The 23,355-nt window shown below is 43.5% G+C and overlaps 1 protein-coding gene and 1 long non-coding RNA gene across 9 annotated transcripts in view; one reads left to right on the top strand and one right to left on the bottom strand.

The window, feature by feature from the left end:
* The window catches only part of LOC111177743 (uncharacterized), a 35,958-nt gene extending 31,188 nt beyond the window's left edge, over positions 1-4,770 (bottom strand). Inside the window, exons 1-2 of the long non-coding RNA XR_002645450.3 lie at positions 4,219-4,770; positions 371-511 (exon numbers count right to left, since the gene is read on the bottom strand). This is a non-coding gene — a long non-coding RNA (uncharacterized LOC111177743). The remainder of the gene's footprint in view (positions 1-370; positions 512-4,218) is intronic.
* DIS3L (DIS3 like exosome 3'-5' exoribonuclease) overlaps positions 4,763-23,355 on the top strand; it is a 34,381-nt gene continuing 15,788 nt past the window's right edge. For 2 of the 8 annotated variants that reach the window (XM_022579833.2, XM_089907084.1), the window contains exons 1-6: positions 4,763-5,091; positions 6,668-6,821; positions 15,368-15,496; positions 17,330-17,465; positions 21,299-21,475; positions 22,859-22,937. In XM_022579833.2, coding sequence (XP_022435541.2) covers positions 4,953-5,091; positions 6,668-6,821; positions 15,368-15,496; positions 17,330-17,465; positions 21,299-21,475; positions 22,859-22,937 — 814 coding nt within the window. In that variant the 5' untranslated portion in view covers positions 4,763-4,952. The other 6 variants (XM_022579832.3, XM_089907080.1, XM_089907079.1 and 3 more) reach the window with 6 other exon arrangements.

Raw genomic sequence — 23,355 nt, 5'->3', positions numbered from 1 at the left:
TTAACAGCCTTTAACAGATAGGAAATTAAATTATCCCTAACACAAGTAAGTAGCAGAGCAATCTCAGCAGCAGTTTGTCCTCCAATGACTCTTCCACTGAGATGGAGCACAAATGAAGGTAAGCTGATTCTTCAGCTAAATGGGATAATGTTACACGTTTGCATGACCCTTTAGAGTCATTGACGCGTTAATACTGATACTCAGCAACATCTGTTTTGCCAGCTGTATTTTATAATTGAAATCACTAAGGCCCAGGGAAGTTAGGAAAGTAGTAGGGTCAATATTTGAAACCCATTGTTTCCAATTCCCTAAACTAAAATAACTGAGTTTATCCAATGGTCCGCTACGAAGAATGTACCCCATTCTGTACCTGGCTGTTTACCAGCTGAAAGGTGGCATGGCTGGGTCATCACTGCCTGGACTCTGTAACCAAACTGCTTGGGTTCCAAGTCTTGCTTGAGTGTGTGGCCTGGGGCAATTATTCAGTCCTCCTGTACTTTGGTCTCCTTGCCTGCAAAATGAAATTGGTAACAGTATTACAGCCCAGGCATTGTTTTGAGGATTAAATGAGAAAACACAGGAAAAGTGCTTAGAGCAGGGCCTGGCACCTAGTAAAAGCTTGATGCGGCATAGATTGACAAGCTCTTCAAAAAGTTGCCAACTTTGCCTTATATTTAAAGACTTCTAGGATGCATATCAGATATCAGCAGTGGTAAATTACTTGGGAGAAGTAGACTTTGCATGCAAGCAGAACTTCACCGTTTTTACTTGGCATCCTTCAGAATTGTTGGAATGTGTTGCAACAAGCAGGTTAACAAATAAAGACAGAATATTTCAAAGCCTGCTTCAGTAATCCCCTCTAGCCCTTGGAGCTCACTGTCCAGAATTCCTTTTATATACTTAACCTCCCTGCCCTCTTAGCATTTTGTAAAGATGCCCCACCCTCTCTGGGCTAACCCTTGGATGAGTCCTTTTGATAATAATCCAGTGGGGTTGCTGATGTCTGCACTCCCAGGGCGCCTCTGCAAAAAAGGCAGGCGAACACTACAAACCCTGCAGCATAAACACGCTCGTGTTCAGCCTGAAGGAGACTGCAGTCAGGCACCAGGTAAACCAGACCACAATCAGAGATTTCTATCAGCAAGAGAGCACTACAAGCTGTCACAGCATTATGCTATCTGGGCACCAGGTTGTCCATCTGCGCTTGGATTGACAAGGAAAGGGAAAACTGCAAAGGAAGCAGGCCACCAAGCATCCTTCCCAGTGTGGCACTGAAATTTAGAACTGCTGGAGGATCCTGAAGCAGTTTCATCAGGACTTTTAATATCCAGTGAGGAGTTTTTAAACAAATAGGCAAGTCTTCGGCAAGTTCCTTAATCTCCTTTGTAAAGTGGGTGTGTATTCCTTAGGGTAACACAGCTGCTATAAGAAAAGTTTATTTCTCCCCTGCAAGAGACCCCTGTGGATGCTCCTGGGTAGGCAAGGCAGGGCTGTGCTCTGCACAGTTCTTCAGGGAACTATAAACAGTTCCCTGAAGAACTGCACAGTTGGTGCGAGGGGTCGGTGTGTGTGCTGTCTAACATGCAGGCTTCCAAGATCTCCTGGGCTTTGGCATCCATTCAGGAACAGGAAAGAGCAATATCCATGGGAGGTTTTTAAGGGTCAGGCCTGGAAAGGGTGCCATTCCATTCTGTGGCCACACCTATCTACGTGCAAGGGAGGCTGGGAAATGTGTTTCACCTGTGCCCAGAGGAAAAAAGGACATGGATTTGGTTAACAGAGAGCCAGTCTCTGCCACAAGAAATCACATGTAGACCAGCACTGTAAAAAGAGGTGAGACCAGAGTGGGCCGAGCTGGAGTCGTCATAGGTACAAGTGCTGAGGTGATGGTAGAGCCAACTGACTTAGGGCTAAGGGGTCTGAGTTAAGGACAGACAAGGAGTCACCAGTGCCGCTCACCAAAGGGTCTCAGCGCACTGCCTTCAAGCCAGGAGGGAGCATCTGCACTACGCAACACAAGCACCCCACCCCACACTTTTTCGACCTTGGATGTGTTTTCACGTGACTAGCTCTGGCCAATAGGCAGAAGCAACATGTATCACTTCTGGACTGAGCTTTTAATTGCCGTCGTGGGCTGTCTCGAGGGCTCCCTTCCCTCTGCCAATGAACAGCAAACAGTGTTCCAGTGAGGACTGGCTCCATCAGCCTGGGCCCTGGAGAAAGAATACAGAATGGATCCTACAGGTACCCACGCAACATCTTGTTTTAAGTCACTGGTATTTTTGAAGTTGTATATTACTGCAGCATAACCTAGTTTATTCTGACTGATAGAGAAGCATATTTGTATCTACAAACGAATCAACAAAAAGGCATTCTTGTCCATTTTAGATCATCAGCTCGAAGAACTAAGGGAGCATGCTTTTGAGAACATACTTTGTCCATTATTGCTGCCATGCAAGCAGAAGAAGTGCTTGATGGGCCTTGGATTATTTTAAATACCGATAACATCAACTTTCAACAGGCCCCAGACATACTCTCGACCTTAAAAGATCATTAGTCCCAATTTAGAGAAAGTTTAAAGTTACGAAATGCTAAAGAGAGAGGTTAAGGACATATAATCAGAAGTAAAAGAAAAATGAAAATGGGAGAGCTTTGGAGGGAATCATGGGCAGCTGTTAGAAGCATTTTTATGTAGGGGTCAAATCCTGTTGCTTGTCTGTCCTCTGGGGTCTCTAGAACTGACCTCCTGCACTGTTGGTTGCCTATGGGCCCTCCTAGTGCTCTGGTCTGTGGACCAGCACTGTAATGTTCACCTAACTTGTGAAATTCTGTCTCAGATCTCACTCATATCGTCCCACACTGCAGATAACTTGACATTAAAATGCAGTGAGGGGAGTTCCCTGGTGCCCCAGTGGTTAAGAATCTGCCTGCCAGTGCAGGGGACACGGGTTCGATCCCTGGACCAGGAAGATCCCACATGCCACATAGCAACTAAGTCCGTGCTCCACAACTACTGAGCCTGCGCTCTACAGCCTGAGAGCCACAACTACTGAGCCCGTGTGCTGCAATTACTGAAGCCCACGCGCCTAGAGCCCAAGCTCCGCAACGAGAAGCCACCCAATGAGAAGCCCATGCACTGCAACAAAGAGTAGCCCCCTCTCGCCGCAATCAGAGAAAGCCCACACGCAGCAACGAAGACCCAACGCAGCCAAAAATAAATAAATATTTTTAAAAATGCAATGAGTGAGGGAACATGACTTTTTAATATGTTCCCCTAGAGTAAGTGATCAAACAGGATACTCTAGTTCTGCTCACTTTAGCATAACAGGAAGTGCCAATGTTCCCAGCCAGCTGGTTGAGCTTCCTTAACTATTGCTCAACAAGTTGACTAGAAACTCCTTGGATACAAGAGCTATATTTTATTCATCTGTGAATAGCATGGTAATTAGTGAAGAGCCTGTTTTGGATTCAGCCAGATTCTGTCTTGAATATTGATTCCATCATTTAATAACTGTGTAATCTTGGACACTTAACCTCTGTAATCCTGTTTCATCGTCTGTAAAATGGGGATAATAGTGCCTGACTCCACTGACTTGTTGTGGAAATTAAATGTGACACTTCTTTGTAAAGCTCCTGATGCAGCTCAAAAGTCTTTGTTGAGAGCTTGGCGGAACAGTGGCTTCCATCCAGCCAAGAGTATGATCTCAGAAGAGACTGTGTGTTAGTCTCTATCAAATTTAAAGGAAAATTCCTTTGCCAGAGGCTGCAAACGCCATCATGTTGAGGTTGAATAGATAATGTTTACCTCAGAGGAAGAGATTAGTTTCCATTTTATCTGCACTGTTTGAATTTTTATATGGATTAAAAATACAAGAAATTAAAAATAAATACAGCTTTTTAAAGGGGAAAAAATGTTGGGCTGGCAGGGGTGCTGGCTTATTTGCTGGCTCTTTTAGCTCTTTCAGTGATAGCAAGAGCAACAAACAGAACATACTAACAATTGTCTATATTAATACAAAACACTAATAATTATCCATATTAATAAGGCAGCCCCATTCCCATATGAACCTGAGGGTAGAAACAAAGTACAATAATCCTTCAGAGTTGCACCAAATCTTCGCAAGACTTTAAACTAGCTTCCATGTACAGACGGTTCCGACTTCCCATGGTTCCACTTACAATTTTTGGACTTTGCCACGGTGTGAAAGTGATACCCACCTGGAATTTTTATCTTTTCCGGTCTAGCGTTACTCTTGCCTGATGCTGAGCAGGCGGGCAAGTCCCAGCTCCCAGACAGCACAGGGTAAACAACCGATACGCTTGCAACCATTCTGTTTTTCACTTTCAGCAGTGTTCAATAAATTACTTGAGATACTCAACACTGTCATAAAATAGGCTTTGTGTTAGATGATTCTGCCCAACTGTAGACCAATGTCAGTGTTCTGAGCAGGTTTAAGGTAGGCTGGGTTAAGCTGTGATGTTGGGTAGGTTAGCTGTGTTAAATAAATTTTCAACTTAGATGGGTTTATCAGGACGTAACCCCATCGTTAAGCGGAGGAAGACCTGTATTATGGTTGTCTCCCTTAAGTCTTTTGCGTGGTTTCCACCCCTCCCAGGCAATTCCACCCCCAGGCAATTGTAGGGAGGGGAGAAACTGAGGCGGGGTTGGGGGGAGACTGTGGGCCCAGCTGCAGCGCCCACACCGCCGGCCTCCTGCTGCTCGCAACCCCAGGACGCGGGCCGTTACGGCGGTTTCGGTGCGGAGCCCGGAGCGCTTAGGCCGCCGCCAGGAGGTCCCACCGGCCGGGAGCTCCGCGGAAACCAGGCCGAGGGGGCGGGCCCGAAGCCTCGGCCTCGCCTCCGCCCGCGCCGCGCTGCGCCCGCCGCTTCCCAGCCGCTTGCTCCGGGCGGCCTCGTGGGGCCCGGAGCTCTGCCCGGGGAGCGCCGCCAGCATGCTGCAGAAGCGGGAGAAGGTGCTGCTCCTGAGGACCTTCCAGGGCCGGACGCTGCGGATCGTGCGGGAGCACTACCTGCGGCCCAGCGTGCCCTGCAACAGCCCGCTCTGCCCGCAGCCCGCCGTCTGCCGCAACGGTCAGGGCAGGGGGTGGAGGCTGGGGAGGGTGGGCAGACGAGGACCGGCGGGAGCGGGGCGGCCCGGGCGGGATCGCCGGGGGCCGAGACCAGGCGGGCGTCAGGGCGGCGGCGCCGGGGTAGAGCGTCGGCCGTGAGGCGGAAGGGCGCGTCCCAGAGGCGGAGCGCGAGGCCGTGGTGGCGACGAGTCCGAGGCCCCCGGGCCTCCGCCGGCCTCCAGGCATCACCTCCGGCCCGGCTGCAGGTCGGGCGCGAGGGGCCGGCGGCTTCCGAGCCGCAGAGAGCTGGGCCACGGCTCCGCTGTCGCTCCACAGCGACTCCCGACTGCTCTGCCCGGGAAAACGGAAGGGCCGAGAGGCAGGCGCCCCCGCAGCGCAGAGGCCGCGGTTTGGGGCTTTCCGAGGGGCCTGTGGGCGCTGGAGCGTCCTGCCCCCAGGCTCGCCGCAGTGAAATCCGGTGGACCCGAGCTGTGGGCCCTGCAGTGCGAGCCGGGAACGCGGAGCTGACGCTCTGCCGCTCCTCGTTGTACATTTCTTTGCTTTGCTCCCTGCCAGCACCTAGGCCTCAGACATCCAGTGGAGAACCCTCTTGACTGTAGGATTTGTGGATCATCTGGGCCCTCATTGTACAGGAAGGTCATGGGGAAATTGGATTTGGGTCGGCTGCCCACTACACCTTCCTCCACTTGATTTCTGGGCTGCTGGGGTGGCCGAATTAACGATGGTTACTGGTTCTCTTCCCTATGGTGGGAGAGGAGCGTGGTGGTCCTTTTCAGCGAATATTTGGGATCCTCAGCTTACGGTTAAGGTGAACATTTCAATTACAGCTTGACTAACCAGCTCCGAGACGCGGGCTAGGTGGAAATGCCACCACCGCCCCTGCTTGCGCTGAGCATCTTTTCTAGTCAGTTCAGTCTTTTTGGCCCTTGGAGACTTTTGAACACGTTCACAAGCTTGAGACACAACCGACTTGAAATGGCTGGGCATAAACAAGTGGTTAACGTGTATTTGGGGAGCCCGATTGGAATGTGAGTGTAGGTCAGTGGGTTAACAATATATAGTTAAGTTGTGCTGAAGATTTGGTTGTTTTTGTGTGTTTTTTTTTAATCCGTCATCTTTTACATTACTGGAAACACCATAAACCACGTTGAGCTTTTATTATCACAGCTTCAGAAAAATGAAGGTGCTGAATTTACCTGAACGTTGGGCCTCTACCAAAGTAGATTTGTCTTTTAAAAACTACACAGTGGGGCTTCCCTGGTGGCGCAGTGGTTGAGAGTCCGCCTGCCGATGCAGAGGACATGGGCTCGTGCCCCGGTCCGGGAAGATCCCAAATGCCACGGAACCATGGCCAGTGAGCCATGGCCGCTGAGCCTGCGCGTCCGGAGCCTGTGCTCCGCAACGGGAGAGGCCACAACAGTGAGAGGCCCGCGTACCGCAAAAAAACAAAACAAAAACTACACAATGTAGTTAAGATTGGAAGTTGTTCTGCACACTGGGGCACCGTGACATTGAAATCATATTAAACTAAGTTTGCAAACGTTGTCTAATCTCTTCTGTTTTGAATTATGCTTCAGATGGGAAACTCTTGTCTAGTGACGTGACTCATTACATGATCCCAGATTGGAAAGTCGTTCAAGATTACCTCGAGATCCTTGAGTTTCCGGAATTGAAGGGAATTATTTTCATGCAAACGGCTTGTCAAGCTGTGCAGCATCAAAGAGGCCGGAGGTATCTGTTTTGCATTATTTATTTTTTTATGGTGCAGATTTTTTTTCCCCCTTTAGAAGAGGTTCCTTGTTGGAGAGAAAGGGGAGGAATTCATTATTTTCGTCGGAAAAGACTTTTTGAACTAATTTGGCATTCTTTTTGCCAGTGAGGAATGCAGTAACATTATTTTATATTTCTGCTTCAACACCTGGCCAAAAGGTCTAACTGCAGTGTCCCCACGATGTGGGTATTTAAGATTCTTGGCTTTTGGTTTGCATTTTTATAGTAGCAGAGCTATTGCCTATATCATGTTGAAGACTGCATGTTATTTAATCTTCTTATTTATAGATATATTGTTTCAGAAACTTACATTTTTTTCCCCTTGGGAAAAAGAAAGTATTTTAAAATTTGAGACTCCTTTATTGTGGAGGCAAGTTGTACTTGTGGTGATTTATTCAATGAAACCAGAACTAACTTGTTTTATTTTTAGATTATTAGTATAACCACCAACCATAGGAACTGTATTTGCTAAACAAAGAATTTCTGATTGAAATCAGTCTAAAATGCTTGCCTTGTACCTAAATGAAGAACAGTTGTTCACCTTTTAAACAAATACTCTATAAATGGTTTTGCTTCCTTTACATTGGGAAAAGATCTGTGATTTGAACTTGAAGACTGTATGGAAACAGCATATTAGAATTATATACCCAACCTCTTAACACCACAAGTTAAGCAGAAATTGTGTGTTTATTCTTTTTCAAATGTTGTGGTTTCTTCAGACCTTGGTAGTAAAAGATGAAGTGTGTTTATTTGTATATGAAAATGATAAGTTGTTCTTATTATATGCTCAGTTCAAAAAAATATGCATTAACTAGGTTGTGTGCAGGTTTTTCAGATAGAATATTTTTATATGAGCTTGAAGTTGATTTTGTTCAGACACAAAGATATAGATGTTTATACACATCCAGGTTTAAATGCTGTTCCAGGTGTCGTATTTCAATTTCTGCTACTAAAATCAATTTGTTGTTATCATGTGGGTTGCTAACACACTGCCGAGCCTTTTCAACTTGTTTTCTAAAATATTTTTAATATTAAGGATTGTTTTAAAAATCAATTCCTGGGGACATTCAAAAGCAAAGAATTGGAATTTAAATGTCTTTTTTCCTGAACATTTCAAAAGTAGTTAACTTGATGAAAAACGATTGGTTTTCCATTGCTTTACCGTGTCTCTGAATGCACTAAACGTGAAAACAAAAGCTGAGGAGTTATGGAACAGGCCCACAGGATAATACTCTGGTTTTGCCATTGGTGAGCACTTTTCGAGTTCCTAGTTCCAGGCCTTCTGGAGTACAAAAAGAAGTCTTGTTCCCTCCCTCAACAAACTTGTCTTGTTGGGATTAAATGCAAGAAGCAAGAAGGTAATTATGACATACCTTGGACGCAAGTAAGATAATTTAATGTGGACTATGTAAAGTGCAGAAGTAAACATGGGGTGTGGGGATTTAAAAAGCCCTCTGAAGGAAGTAGGTTTGAGACTGGTCTTAATGCAGGGAAATGAACATGATTGATGAAGAGGAACAAGAGGCAGGAAAAGGAATCAGCAAGTTGGGGACTTTGTGCTTTCTTTACCTGTTAAGCGACCAGCAGGTGTATTCAGGTTGAAACAGCTAAAGGACCACAATTACCTAAGCCCTGGAAAGTGTCATATATTAAAAGCTAACTTTAAAGTTGATGAGAGCCATTCAATATGTAAGATCCAGGAGATTTGCTTGATTAATTTGGCCTTCATAAGTATTAAGCATAAGTCATTTGAGTTTTTGTATTTAACCAAAGGTGGCCTAGCAGAGGCTCTCTGGTGCTTTGCTTCATTTAATGTTGGAAAACATTTTGTTTTTCAGTTCTTCCTCCAAGATTTTTGAGATGCTGGTAAATAATTCATTCTATTTTATATGCTTTTAGGAATATTATTGCTTAGGAAAGGTTTGTCAGGTGAAAATACCTAGTCTGGTCTAGTGTCTGGTAGAAGGATGCCTTGCTTTCTCCTTTTGACCCCCTCCTGAATGCCTTCTGTATAGCTTGAATCTCAGTTTCTTAGTACATAACATAAGACTGGAATCAAAATATTACAGTTGGAGAGGACCTAAGAGGTCAACGTGATCCCCATCCTACATCAGTGTTACTCAACATGAGTAATGTAGTCGACTTTGTTTCTAAAAGAAAAAAATTCTCATGGATACCCAGTGTTAATGTAAATTAATTTATTGTATTGTTACTTAAATGTGTTTCAACATAAATCTAGGCACAGATCCTCATACCTAAATACTTAATGCAACCCTAAACCCAAATCAGACCTTCAAACTAAACAAGGCTACAAATGAATATTAATTTAATGTGACCAGTGACATTATTTTACTGACATGAAATCACCAGAGTTGGGTTTAATACTAGAAAGACACAGCCTCTATGGCTACAGGCATAAGCTCTATATTTAATATGATTTTGTAGTTTGATTTCAATAATATCAATGCAGAAAAATGTCCTCATAAGTATATTATACAAAACAGTATGAAAAATGTCAAGTTTTTGATCAGGATAATCACACATTCTGCTATCTAACAATCCTCAAGTGCTTATTTACTGAGGGCTCGTGTGATATCCCTGTAAGGGTGACCTGTCCACTGCCTTCAATCATGTGTTCAGGCGTTAATCTGTGTATCTACAAATATTTATTGAGAGGCTCTATGTGCCAGAAACTGTGCTAGCACTGAGCATACAGTGGTGAGCAAAGGCAGACACGCTCTTGAGGGGGAGACTGGCAGTAATCGATAACCAGAGAAACAGATGGAGAAGTGAGCTGTGACAGGCGCGCTGAGGGAGGGGTGCTGGGCTCAGGAGAGCCCAGACTAGGCAGGGAGGAAAGGCTTTCCTGAGTGAGGTGCGTGTGCTGAGCTCTAAGGGATGAGTGTGAGGAAACCAGGCAAAGAAAGGAGAAAAGCTTTCCAGGCGAGGAAACTGCTGTGCAAGGCCATGGGGAGAGAGAACGTGGAGAATGAGGGAGGAGAGAGCCCTGGATTGGACTAAGGTAGGCCCCCATGGGCCTCGGGGATGTGGTGAAGCGTTTTAAGTAGGGGGATAACATGATCAGATTCCTGTTTTTAAAGGATTACTAGGCTAGTGGAGAAGAGGCTTGGAGAAAAGAAGAGGAGGCACTTGGCTTTACTTCACATGAGAGATGTTGGTAGCTTAGAGATGGAGAGAGAAATAGACATTTCTAAAAGCTGTTTAGTAGGTAAGATCCATAGAACTTCCTAAGTATATAACAAAGCGAGTTGAAAATATGTCCACACAAAAAGTTGTGTGTGAATGTTTGTTCATAACAGCTCTATTCATAATAGCCAAAAATGGAAACAACCCAAATGTCCATCAACTGATAATGGTTACACAAAATGTGGTTTAACCATACAATGAAATATTACTCAGCCATAACAAGGAATGAAGTACTGATACACGCTACAACATGGATGAACCTTGAAATTATTATGCTAAGTGAAAGAATCCAGCCCCCCCACACACACAAAAATCATATATTGTATGATTCTGTGTATATGAAATGCCCAGAATAGGTAAATCCAAGAGACAGAAAGTAGGTTAGTGGTTGCCAGGGGCTAAGGGTCAGAGGGAATGGGGGGTGACTGCTTAATGGGTATAAGTTTCTTTTGGGGGCTGACAAAAGCGGAGTTAGATAGTAGTGATGGTTGCATAATGCTGTGACTACACTAAAAACCATTGAATTCTGCATCTTAAAAGGGTGAATTTTTTGGTATGAATCATATCTCAATAAAGCTGTTTTTTTTTAAATTTTTTTATTTATTTATTTATATTGGCTGCTTGGGGTCTTAGTTGTGGCTGCGAACTCTTAGTTGGGACATGCATGTGGGATCTAGTTCCCTGGCCAGGGATCGAACCCAGGCCCCCCGCATTGGGAGTGCAGAGTCTTACCCACTGGACCACCAGGGAATCCCCACTGTTTTTTTTGTTTTTTTGTTTTTTAATCTATAGGACTTAGTAATGGATTTAGGTAAGTGAGATAAAGGAGAAGGTGGTGTCAAGGATGACACTAAGGTTTCTGGCTTATGTAACTGGATAAAGAGGAGGAACACTGGAGAAGGTGGGGGGTGGGAGGTCATGAGTTTGAGGTGTCTTGAGGCTTCCAAGAGGGCAGACACTGACACCAAATGGCATTGCAGCCTGAAGCCTGGTCCAAAATATACTCCATTAAAAATGTTTTAAGAATATCACCTAATATAAATGGAAATAGAAACTTCTGAAATTCTTGGAGAAAACTCAAGGACCTCTGAATTTAAGTCTAGGAGACCCTACCTGGGTTCTGCAAAAACTGAAGGAATGCAACATTGAGTACAGGACTCACTTCCTTGTACCTCTCGCCACTGGTTGTGGGACACCCACTTCTAATCCCCAGAGACTGTAGTCAGCAGGGGGAAGGGATGTTGCATCTGAAGGTAAGATCACCATTGAATAAAAATAGTAAAAAAAAAAAAAAAAATCAATCTAGAGAAGGTAAGTTTTGCTGTCCCCCTAAGAAATTGTCTGAAATGTTTAGATAATGGAGATGTCGAAAACACTTTAGCCAGACCAGGGAAACTTGGGTTTTTCTGTAAGCCTGGAATTTTTTAAACTTCAGATAGTTTTATTGTACTTGACTATCTGGAACTGTTGTCCTGTCACTCAGGCCAGACTTGTTCAAGGCACCACGACGTTCTTTGCTGGCTCCATGCAGAATACTCATATATCTAATTCCATCATATGCACCACCAACCCTAACTAGCAAAAACTACGACTGTGTTGTATGGATGCACTATTGAATTATAGCCGTAAGCCCACATGCCTACAAGACAACCCGACTGTCACACTCAGAGTGATTCACTGTTTGTTTCCTGCTTTCCCCATTAATATTCTTGTGCCATTTGTTCATTCGTTTTATCTGGCTGATAGGTAGCTGACAAATGGAAGCACACACTAAAAGTCTAAGGAAAATACATGGGAGTGAAACTTAAAACTGAGAAAATTCTTTTTGTTAAGTGATATGTTATTCTAAACATTGGCAAGGATTGTCATTACTTTCATGTGGTGGTAAAGCCCCCGGGTCTGGCTTGTGGAGCATCAGTATTCGGAGAGGACAGGATTCGAGAAGCCCCAGGTTTAAAGTACGGGTGTGCTGACCAATGCAGTGAGGTATGTGAAGCCTAGCAAAAGAGTAACCGGGCTCTGAAAATATCAGTTTGTCCCAAGACATTTTTATCTTGTATTTGGATCACTGTTGTCACAAAGGGTTGTGAGTTCATGGATTCATTTGGAAAATAGTTATTGAGCGACTGCCGTGGGTTAAGTACTAGAGATACAAGGAGGAAGCCTACTGTCTGCTTTCTTGAGCTTTCTGTCCCCTCTCTCTCCTCCTTTGGGCCCTTTGTCTACCTAACTCTTACCCATCCTTCAGGTCTGTTGCCTCCTCCTGGGTGCCTCCCTCATCCCTCCCATGTTCCTGTCACACCTTGCACTTTTCCTTTCGTGGCACTCATCCCGCTGAAATGGGTGGTTCTATTTTTTTGTTTGTTTTATTTTGTTATGACAATTAGTATAGCTATTTTTTTTTAATTGTGGTAAAATATATATAACATAAAATGTACTATGTTAACCATATCTAAGTGTACAATTTGATGGCATTGACTACATTGACACTGTTGTGCAACCCATCTCCGGAACTTTTTTCATCTTCCCAAACTGAAACTCTACACCCATTAAACACTCATTCCCCATTTCCCCCTCCCCCAGACCCCTGGCAACCACTGTCCTACTTTCTATCTCCAGGTATTTAGCTACTCAAAGAAACTCCTATGGGTGGACTCATACAATACTTGTTCTTCTGTGACTGACTAGCTTATTTCACTCAGCATAATGTCTTCAGTGTTCATCCGTGTTGAGGATATGTCAGAACCTCCCTTTTAAGGCTGAATAATATTCCACGGTATGTATATACCACATTTTGTTTATCCATCCATTGCCCGACAGACACTTGGACTGCTTCCACCTTTTAGCTAATATGAATAATGTTGCTCTGAACATGGGTGTACAAATCTCTCTTTGAAACCCTCCTTTCAGTTCTTCGGGGCCTATACCCAGAAGTGGATTGCTGGATCATATGGTAGTTCTACTTTTGACTTTTTTTGAGGGATGGATGGTTGAGTTGCATTCACCGTGAGCAGGACCACGCAGACGAAGGGCAGCATCGGGAATGTCTAGGTGTGTCCCCTGAGGGCACTCAGTGGAGCACAGAGGAGGAAGTTTGTAAACAAATACCTGCCCTGGGTTCAGGTGCTTTATTAGGGGTGTGGATAAAGGGAGCAAAAAGTGGAAAAGATCAGGAAAAATAGTCAATATTTTTTCAGTGTTTTCTCTGAAATAATAAATTTCAGATGTTTATAAAGCTTCTTCTAGAATCTTTTATTGCTTAACCAAAAAAGTGCTCATTTTAAAAAATTCATGCATGACAGAAATGCGTAAAGCAGAAAGTGAAAGTCCTTGCCTTTCCCTCCTGCAGGGACGACCCTGTCACGGTGATGGAGACTCTTGTATGCATATTCTAAGAGGTTTTGAAAAATGATTTTAAGTGTATCTTTGTGAAAGTGGGAAAATTACAAACTTAATGTGTTCTAGGCGCTTCTGCGGGTGGGGAGGCAGCTTTTGTTTACACAAGTGGAATTCTGTTAAGGAAAGCTGCCATTCACAGAAATGAAACTGAATCCCTTTGTTTATTAGGACATTTTGTAAGTTGTAGTTACTTGATGATTCTTTTTAAGGTGGCTCAAAATTAGAATGACTAAGAAAGTAAAATCAGTGTTTCTTGTTTTCTGATGAAGTGTTGAGACGACGCAGATACTGGTAGTTGGCATTTATTTAGAGGGAATAAGTTAGAGAGTTCTGCGTTTGCTTTAATGAAAAGACTCATTTTTAAAAATCCGTGGTGGCAGGCTGGAGGTGGGAATGGAAGGGCACAAATGTTATTATGTTAAATGCCAGTTATCTACCTTGGATAATTTATATGTTAATTTAACATCTGGTTTAATATCAATCCATTTTTAAATAAACAATTGACTTCCTTTAAGATAATTGTGAATATTATGTATTTCACATTATCTAGACAATTGAAAAGCACCTTCTTAGAAACTGACCCATATGAGACTTCATATTTTATTTTCTTTGGCTAAGATTATTGGAAAGATCTCCTGATGGGTTCTGAAAAACCTAGGGGCAGGACAGGAATAGAGATGCAGACATAGAGAATGGACTTGAGGACACAGGGACGGGGAAGGGTAAGCTGGGACGAAGTGAGAGAGTGGCATGGACATATATACACTACCAAACGTAAAACAGATAGCTAGTGGGAAGCAGCCGCATAGCACAGGGAGATCAGCTCGGTGCTTTGTGACCATCTAGAGGGGTGGGATAGGGAGGGTGGGAGGGAGACCCAAGAGGGAGGAGATATGGGGATATATGTATATGTATAGCTGATTCACTTTGTTATAAAGCAGAAACTAACACACCATTGAAAAGCAATTATACTCCATTAAAGATGTTAAAAAAAAATTGAACATCTCTCTTCCATTGTACAAGGGATTAGAAAAATTGTATGTCCTAGTTTGATAGAGCTACCTGTTCACACTGTGTGTTAAGTATAATTATTTTAAAACATAAAAAAAAAAAAAGTCTCGTGATGGGGAAAAACCTTAAAACTTTCTCTTAGTTGTCTGATAGATGAAGCTAGCCTTCATTCGTTTAAACGATGTGGCTGCATCAATAAAGTTCACAGATAAATTCCCAAACTTACCTTACATGTTCTTTTCTAGGGCTGCCAGCAAAAAGTAAAACATTAATGTCTAATACCATTTACAGAACAAAGTGAGTTACAAAAATAAAGCACTAGGGCTTTTCGGGTGGCACAGTGGTTGAGAGTCCGCCTGCCGGTGCAGGGGACACGGGTTCGTGCCCCGGTCCGGGAAGGTCCCACATGCCGCGGAGTGGCTGGGCCCGTGAGCCATGGCCGCTGAGCCTGCGCGTCCGGAGCCTGTGCTCCGCAACGGGAGAGGCCACAACAGTGAGAGGCCCGCATACAGCAAAAAAATAAAAAATAAATAAAGCACTAAACTCTGCTTGCCTCATTGTCCTTTGTGAGCCTTTGATGAAGGGGCTGTGTGGGGCAGGGTTGTATAATTACATAATAAATAGCCAGAAAGGGAGAGGGGAGTAGAGGAGTTTAACCGATCCACAAACTAATTAACGAGGCCCTGCTCCAGCACATTCTAGCAGGCAAAATGGAGAAACAGCAGCCCAAGAGCGCAGCACACATTAAGGCCAATGTAAATAAGTGTTTCTCAGGTTTTAAACAATCAATCTTTCGCTCTAAAATACCTCATCTTTTCTGAACCTTAGCAAGAGGTGGCAGGAGATGAGTACCTGCTAGATTAGATTTACTTTTCTCCTCTGTGTCACAGACAGTATAACAAATTGCGAAATCTCCTGAAGGATGCGCGTCATGATTGTGTTCTCTTCGCTAATGAATTCCAGCAGTCCTGCTATCTCCCTCGGGAGAGAGGGGAGTCCATGGAGAAGTGGCAGAGCAGGTATGGCCCTGAATAGCTGGGTTTTCACACGATCATCTTCTTTAATTTCTTTATCATTGGTTATTTGGGAGTTGATCTAAACAGTATGGCAGAACAAACCAACAATTTTTCTGGAACCGTGATTAATACTGAAATGCTTAATGTGTCAATATTCTAGATATGTCATTTAATACATATATTTTAGAAATTGTAATTAAGGAGCTATAGGTGCCCAGGGTAAGTTTGCCCCAGACCTCTAAAGGCTAGTAGGATCATTCATTCCAGTGACCCAAAAGTCATACATAGCTTTAATGCTGTGTGAGTGCGCGCGTGCGTGCGTGCGTGTGTGTGTGTGTGTGTGTATGTGAGAGAGAGAGAAAGAGAGAGCGGCAGGGACACGTCCTACTTTTAAGCTAAAGTCATCTCACTTTTTCTGGTATAGGTTGCTTTAATATCCCAACCAGTCTTAGTAAACTGAAACGGGTAGGTTAATTCTAGTAAAGCTGTTTTAGGAAGTGCAGTGTCCTAATTGAGATCCACCTAAAAGCAGAACCTGAAGCAAGGATTTTGGAGGTGAGTTGTTTATGTGAGAAGCAATTCCCAGAAGCAGGAGTGGGGAGAGTGACCCAGAGAAGGAGGGAAAGCAGTAAAGGATGTATTACTGCTGAGGGAAACTGAGGCTCAGTCCTCTGGGAACCTCTAAGAAACCATGTAGAGTGTGCCTCAGAAGTCACCTCCAAGAGTGGAGGCGAGGGCATTTAGTTAGTTACCCCTTTAGCTGAGGGCCATTCCCCAGGGGTGTTAACTCCAGTCAGTGGGCCATTGATGAGGGATGGAACTGCCACCCAGCTGCAGCTAAAGTCAGAGGTGGGCTTAGGGTACAGGTGCGAGGCACCCATAGCCTCTGCTTCAGTCTTCTGTAGAAGGCAGAAGAGACCTTAAGCTTTAAAATAGCTTATCCATACAAAACATTTACACCATCTTCTTCCTTATAATTCTTTATCTGTATAGCCATTAAATATTTAAATTCTCTAAAGCAAAATAAGCACTGATATATATTGAGTCCTTAATAGAACCCAAGTTCCCACCAGCAAGGGAAAGCAAATCTTTCCCTAGATTGGGTCATATGTGAGTACTCACACTTACTAACTACACAGCGTTGCACACAGTCAGTACTCAGTGAATCTTTTTTTAAATTCTAGAACTAAAGGAACCTTACATAGCATCTTAATTTGCAGAAAGGGAAACAGATGCCTACAGAAATTGACTCTCTGAGTTGATCCACTTCATTGGACACATGATCCTTTTTTGAATACGTGTCCCCTGACCTAGACTCCATTTTCCAATTCAGATTCTTTTCAGGAAGATTTTCAGACATTTCATATTGGTGATGCCATATTGGATTTTGTCTTTATTGGATTATGATATTCAGCTACTTGCAGCCTAGTTTTTTTCTTAGCCAAAGACTTGTTTCTTTATCTTTTAAGCCTCTCACAATTTAGCTTATCATCCCTGTGGTGCTGTGTGGCTCGTCCCACCAATTAAAATGTGTTAAAAGGTGGCAGAGCCTCACGGTTGCTAGGCCATATCAAGAAATGAAGGCGGTTTCTGTGGTGGTTGGATGTCTTAGAGAAGAAGAGATGTCAAGCACTTTGTGATTCATCTTTGTATCCCCCAGCGTACCCAACCCAGGGCATGTTTATAATGGATGCTCAGGAAGTATTTGTTGAACGAATGAACGAATGACTGTCTATATAAACCAAAGGATAAAAGATTAAAAGCCAGGTGTGAAGTTCTGAACAAGAGCTTGGGTTTGTCTGCCTCGGGAGAGCTCACGTGCCTCTTGCTTTCTAGGAGCATCTACAATGCAGCCACTTGGTACTATCACCACTGCCAAGACAGGATGCCAATCGTTATGGTGACAGAAGATGAAGAGGCAATTCAGCAGTATGGAAGTGAAACGGAAGGAGTGTTTGTGATTTCCCTCAAGGTATTTCCAGCTGATGTGTCTATATAAGTATGTGCGTGTGCGTGAGTGTGTGTGTCTGTGTGTGTTCATTTCCATAGTAGTGCCCGTGAGGCTCTAGATGGCTTTGGCAGTACAGAAAAGGGAAAATAAAGAATGAAGGAAAGGAATAAAGACACAGACCTACTAGAGAATGGACTTGACGATATGGGGAGGGGGAAGGGTAAGCTGTGACAAAGCGAGAGAGTGGCATGGACATATATACACTACCAAACCCGTAAAATAGATAGCTAGTGGGAAGCAGCCGCATAGCACAGGGAGATCAGCTCGGTGCTTTGTGACCACCTGGAGGGATGGGATAGGGAGGGTGGGAGGGAGGGAGACGCGAGAGGGAAGAGATATAGGGACATATGTATATGTAGTATAACTGATTCACTTTGTTATAGAGCAGAAACTAACACACCATTGTAAAGCAAGTATACTCCAATAAAGATGTAAAAAATAAAAATATGAAAACTGAAAAAAAAATAATAGTTTAAAATAAAAATTAAAGTAAAAAATAAATTAAAAAAAAGAATGAAGGACGACTTTAAGAAGTTCCATGTCTTCATCACTCTCCAGCTAATTAATCTTGAGTTTGCCAAATTTGGGCAAACTCCCTGTGACTGTAAGGCCTCCGGTATCCAAGACTGCAGCCCCATAAACTCCAGTTCATAGTAAACTCATGTTTATAGTTATAATAATAATACTAGTAGTAATGATGGTGATGACAGGTTGAATCTGATAAAACTGCCAATATTCTGTTGTTTTTGACTTACAAAATGGCTATTCTACATGGTTCCACCTAAGAATAATACCCAACGTTGATCTATGCCAGGCACTGTTCTGAGTGTATTATTTCATTTAATTCTTGCAACAACCCTATGAGGCAGGTGTTATAATCCCCATTTTATTGGTGAGGAAGCTAAAGCACGGAAAAGCTAAGCAACTTGCCCAGAGTCACAGGGAGAAAGTGCTGGAAGTGGGTTAGAGCTCAGGCAGTCTGACTCCAGCACTCTGAACCACCATGCTGCCTCCCAGACTGTCTTTCTGAATACGCACAAGACATAGGTTTTGTTTTTTAACATCTTTATTGGAGTATAATTGCTCTACTGTGTTAGTTTCTGCTTTATAACAAAGTGAATCAGCTATACATATACATATATCCCCATATCCCCTCCCTCTTGCGTCTCCCTCCCACCCTCCCTATCCCACCCCTCTAGGTGGTCACAAAGCACCGAGCTGATCTCCCTGTGCTATGCGGCTGCTTCCCACTAGCTATCTGTTTTACATTTGGTAGTGTATATATGTCCATGCCACTCTCTCACTTCGTCCCAGCTTACCCTTCCCCCTCCCCGTGTCCTCAAGTCCATTCTCTACGTCTGCGTCTTTATTCCTGTCCTGCCCCAGGTTCATCAGAACCATTTTTTTTTTAGATTCCATATATATGTGTTAGCATAGAGTATTTGTTTTTCTCTTTCTGACTTCACTCTGTATGACAGACTCGAGGTCCATCCACCTCACTACAAATAACTCAATTTCGTTCCTTTTTATGGCTGAGTAATATTCCATTGTATATATGTGCCACATCTTCTTTATGCATTCATCTGTTGATGGACACTTAGGTTGCTTCCATGACCTGGCTATTGTAAATAGTGCTGCAGTGAACATTGGGGTGCATGTGTCTTTTTGAATTATGGTTTTCTCAGGGTATATGCCCAGTAGTGGGATTGCTGGGTCGTTTGGTAGTTCTATTTTTAGTTTTTAAGGAACCTCCACACTGTTCTCCATAGTGGCTGTATCAATTTACATTCCCACCAGCAGTGCAAGAGTGTTCCCTTTTCTCCACACCCTCTCCCAAAACATAGTGTTAAAGGCCAGTCTTATTTGTCCACTGTTCCTCACTCTTCTCTACTTGTGACCATGGGTGGGGGTCAGTAGGGATAAAGGAAGGGGTGATATGTGATACTACTTATGTGAAAGCTGTTGGACCAGCTTGGTGTACATGTAACAGATAGAGGCAGCATTATCGGTGACAGTTTTTTGAGCTGTCTTAAGGACACAGTTCTCCTATTTCTTAGGCACCTTTTCAGAGAGTAGGATGCCTGTTAATCTCTAAATAGATTACTGATCTCTTCTGCCTGCCCAGTTGGTCAGTCAGGTTCCAGTGGTTGATATTGTTTTTTGATTCAGAAACTAGACTAAGGCCCTCCATTACCCCTGTCAGTTTACAGAGAGTCTAGTTGGATTTTGAATTGTAGATCCTATGAGGGTTCCCATGTGCATGTATTGCTAAAGATTTGCCAATAGAATTTTCTTGCCCTGCTATAAAAAAGCGTTCTGGCATGCCAGAGAATTCCAGGGGCGCTGGATATTAATGGCAGTGTCACTTATTTTTTCTGTTGCAATACATCATGTCTTGTTCCTGCAGAGGACAGTTGACTAAAATTATATTTTTCTACTTTTTATGAAAATTACTTTTCTCTGCAGTCTGGCAGCATCGTACCGTTTGATTTTGTATAGCATTTCCTAAGCAAACTGTGTGACCGAGGGCTTCACAGAGGTGTATGATAGCAGAAAAAAAAGAGATGCTATGAAGTTCAGATGAGCAGGAAGCCCAGAATTTTCTGTGGAGACTTGAAGGTAGATGGGGAAGAGTGAGGACAATAAATCCCTCTTGAAGAGTTGGTTCGTAGTGGCAAAAATTTGGTGTTGATGAGTGATTAGTGACCGTAGAATTGCAGTGTTGTTAGCACAGACAGAACTTCTGAAAGGACTAGAGAAAGAAAGGAAGCAGTTTGAACAAGACTCTGAAATTAGTGGGAGAAGTGCTGGAGTTGACAATAAGGATAATTGAGTTCATTTTAGTTTGAGAAAAGAGAATGTGCCAGCCTCTAATTTAGGCTTAAAGTAGAGTTAAAATCATACGTAAGTTTGATTTTATTTAGTGAGGGTCCACCATGCGAGGGCATGTATTCTGGACACAGGAAGTAGATGGAGCACAGTCAGCCTCACCACACCAGCCCCCTGTGGGTGGTCGCCTTGGTGTCTTGTCTAGGGCCTCTCTGAAAGTTACACCAAGAAGTGCAATAATATTCAATAATGTTCTACTTGGAGGGGACCATGACACTTGTTTCAGAATTATGTTTCGTACTGGGTTGTCACATTGACAGAGCATCAAGTGTCCCCACGTGAAAAGTGTGACTACATCTGTATAGTCACAAAAGAAGACGCAGTCCTTGGGGAGTTTATGAGGCTGGAAAGCCTAACACCAAAGAATAGAAACATCTTTCCCCTTCTCTGCTCATCCAAGATTGCCAGGGGGTTGGGGGAGGGGAGACACTTCCTTATTACACTTTACTCCTCGCCACCTTTTTTGCCTGCTGATTTAGGTTTCTTATAAATTTTAGATATTTCAGGGTGAAAAAAAAAGAGACAGTGCACACGTAGGAGCTTTTCCTCTCCATTCACTGTGGTCCGTTATCTGCAGCAGTGAGATACGTGTAAAGACAGGCATCCCGGCCGTGTGCGCGTACACGCTTGTGTGTGGAGAGGGAGATTTGAAAGTGCAGAGTAATCAGGGAGGTAGAAGCGTTCCACAGTAGGAGTGGCCTCCCTGGGTTCCTTTGGCAAGGCTGCAGGGATTAGTGAGACGGTAGAAATGAACTGGTAGCAGGAGGCTTGGGAGGGTAATGCTCATGTAACACTTCTTCAAAACTGCATGCCAGCAGTTCCTGTTCAGGATTTTTTGTAATGCTGCTATAACAAAGAATCATTATCTTCTGACCATGTTTCTCTTGTGCCTTTATTAAATGCAGAATTACCTGGACAATTTTTGGCCTGATTTAAAGGCCACCCACGAGCTTTGTGAGTCTATCCTTCAGTCTCGACGAGAAAGAGAGAATGAGAGTCAGGAGAGCCACGGGAAGGAGTACCCAGAACATCTACCCCTGGAAGTGTTAGAAGCCGGCATTAAGTCTGGGCGCTACATCCAGGTGAGGGTGGTAACGGGGAATCGGCGCCAGGATCAGCCAGTGTGTTTCCTTCTCTTTACTTGCCTCCTGTCACAGGCCTCTGATTTCAAAGGCTGTCAATGAGATGGGCCTCAGGAGGCCAGGGCTGTCGATGTTCAAGTTGACGTGGGAGTCTCCTCTGTAGACAATGCCCTCCGGTTTGGACCTACTCTCTGCTCTTCTTTCTTTTTTTTTTTTAATTAATTAATTTTATTTTTGGCTGTGTTGGGTCTTTGTTGCTGTGTGTGGGCTATCTCTAGTTTTGGTGAGCGGGGGCTACTCTTCATTGCCGTGCGCGGGCTTCTCACTGCGGTGGCTTCTCTTATTGCAGAGCACAGGCTCTAGGCACACGGGCTTCAGTAGTTGTGGCACGCGGGCTCAGTAGTTGTGGCTCATGGGCTCTAGAGCGTAAGCTCAGTAGCTGTGGCACACAGGCTTAGTTGCTCTGCGGCATGTGGAATCTTCCTGGACCAGGGCTTGAACCCATGTCCCCTGCATTGGCAGGTGGATTCCTAACCGCTGTGCCACCAGGGAAGTCCCTCTAGTGTTCTTAATTCGGTTACATACCGAGCATTACACAGTAGGTTTAAATGCTTCCTGTCACTGGGAAAGAATATATTTTTGAATCAAGGTCTGGAGGTTTGGCAAAATTTTAAAGTTGTTGAAATTTGGCTTCTTCAGGCCTTTGCCACTTTCCTGCCTCTTTCAAGGTCCCCTTTGTGATCCCTCAAAACCCAGGACCCACGTGCTGTCAGGGTCTTGAGAAGGAATCAAATAAAATTGCTATTCAGATTTCAACAGCTTTATACGCACTCGTGTGTGTGTCTGTGTGTCTGTGTGTCTGTGTGCACATACAGTTTTATCACATTCATGGATTTGTGTATTCACCACCACAATCAAGATACAGAACTGTTCTACCACGAATTTTACATTTTCTAACCAGCAACTCAGACAATTTTTATGCAGTCTGAAGGTTGAGCCTACCACTGTAAACTCCTTCCCTAAAATGTGGGTGTTTTAATGAGTATATCTATGGAGAGGCTAATGCTTCCAATTGGTAATGAAGTTTACAGCATTCCTGGGAGGATATTTTGAGGAAGAAGATTTTTTAAAGACCGCTCATCACTTAGGTAAGATAAATCCTGGCACTTGCAACACTTGGTATAGCTAAGAGTATGTCAAAATGATGGTACATTCTCTGGAGAAAATAAACTTTGGTGATGAATTATTATTCCTAAAGAAAGGGATCACAAACCTTATAAGAATATAATGGGGATATTTTCATAAAAATTTTTAACTGTACCTTTTGGAGGGTAAAGCAAGCAGAAAAGAAATTTTTCACACTGATTTTTATTTTGATTTTAGGGAACTCTGAACGTCAACAAACACAGAGCACAAATAGAAGCTTTTGTTCGACTTCAAGGAGCCAGCAGTAAAGATTCAGGTTCAGTGTAAACCTTACATAAATTTCCGTACCACTTTTTAATTCTGATATTACACATTGAAGAAAGCAAAGTTGAAATTGTCAGATCATATGTGCCATGTCAAATGTCCCTACCTACACTGGCTGTGTGGGATCGCGGGTTGGTTTTTTTTCCTCCCCAGCTTTTTGTCTATAATTTCTGATTTTATGGCAATAACTCTAAAAAATGGTAATAGCTAATATTTTATTGAGTGCTTATTATACATCAGATACTGTTGTAAGCACTTAAAGGAGGTATTATTATTGTTTACCACCTTTTACACGTGAAGAAACTAAAATACAGAGAAGCAAAGTGACTTTACGAGGATCACTCACCTGGTACGCGGCGGGGCTAAACCTGAGGCTGAGGCAGGCAGGCTGTGATTTTAAGATTTTGCCC

This window comes from Delphinapterus leucas, chromosome 2 (genome assembly GCF_059928025.1).
Source record: "Delphinapterus leucas isolate spDelLeu-1000000601 "Yukka" chromosome 2, BTC_Dleu_Yukka2, whole genome shotgun sequence".
NCBI classification, from domain to species: domain Eukaryota; kingdom Metazoa; phylum Chordata; class Mammalia; order Artiodactyla; family Monodontidae; genus Delphinapterus; species Delphinapterus leucas.
This window is presented reverse-complemented; position numbering and strand designations above follow the sequence as displayed.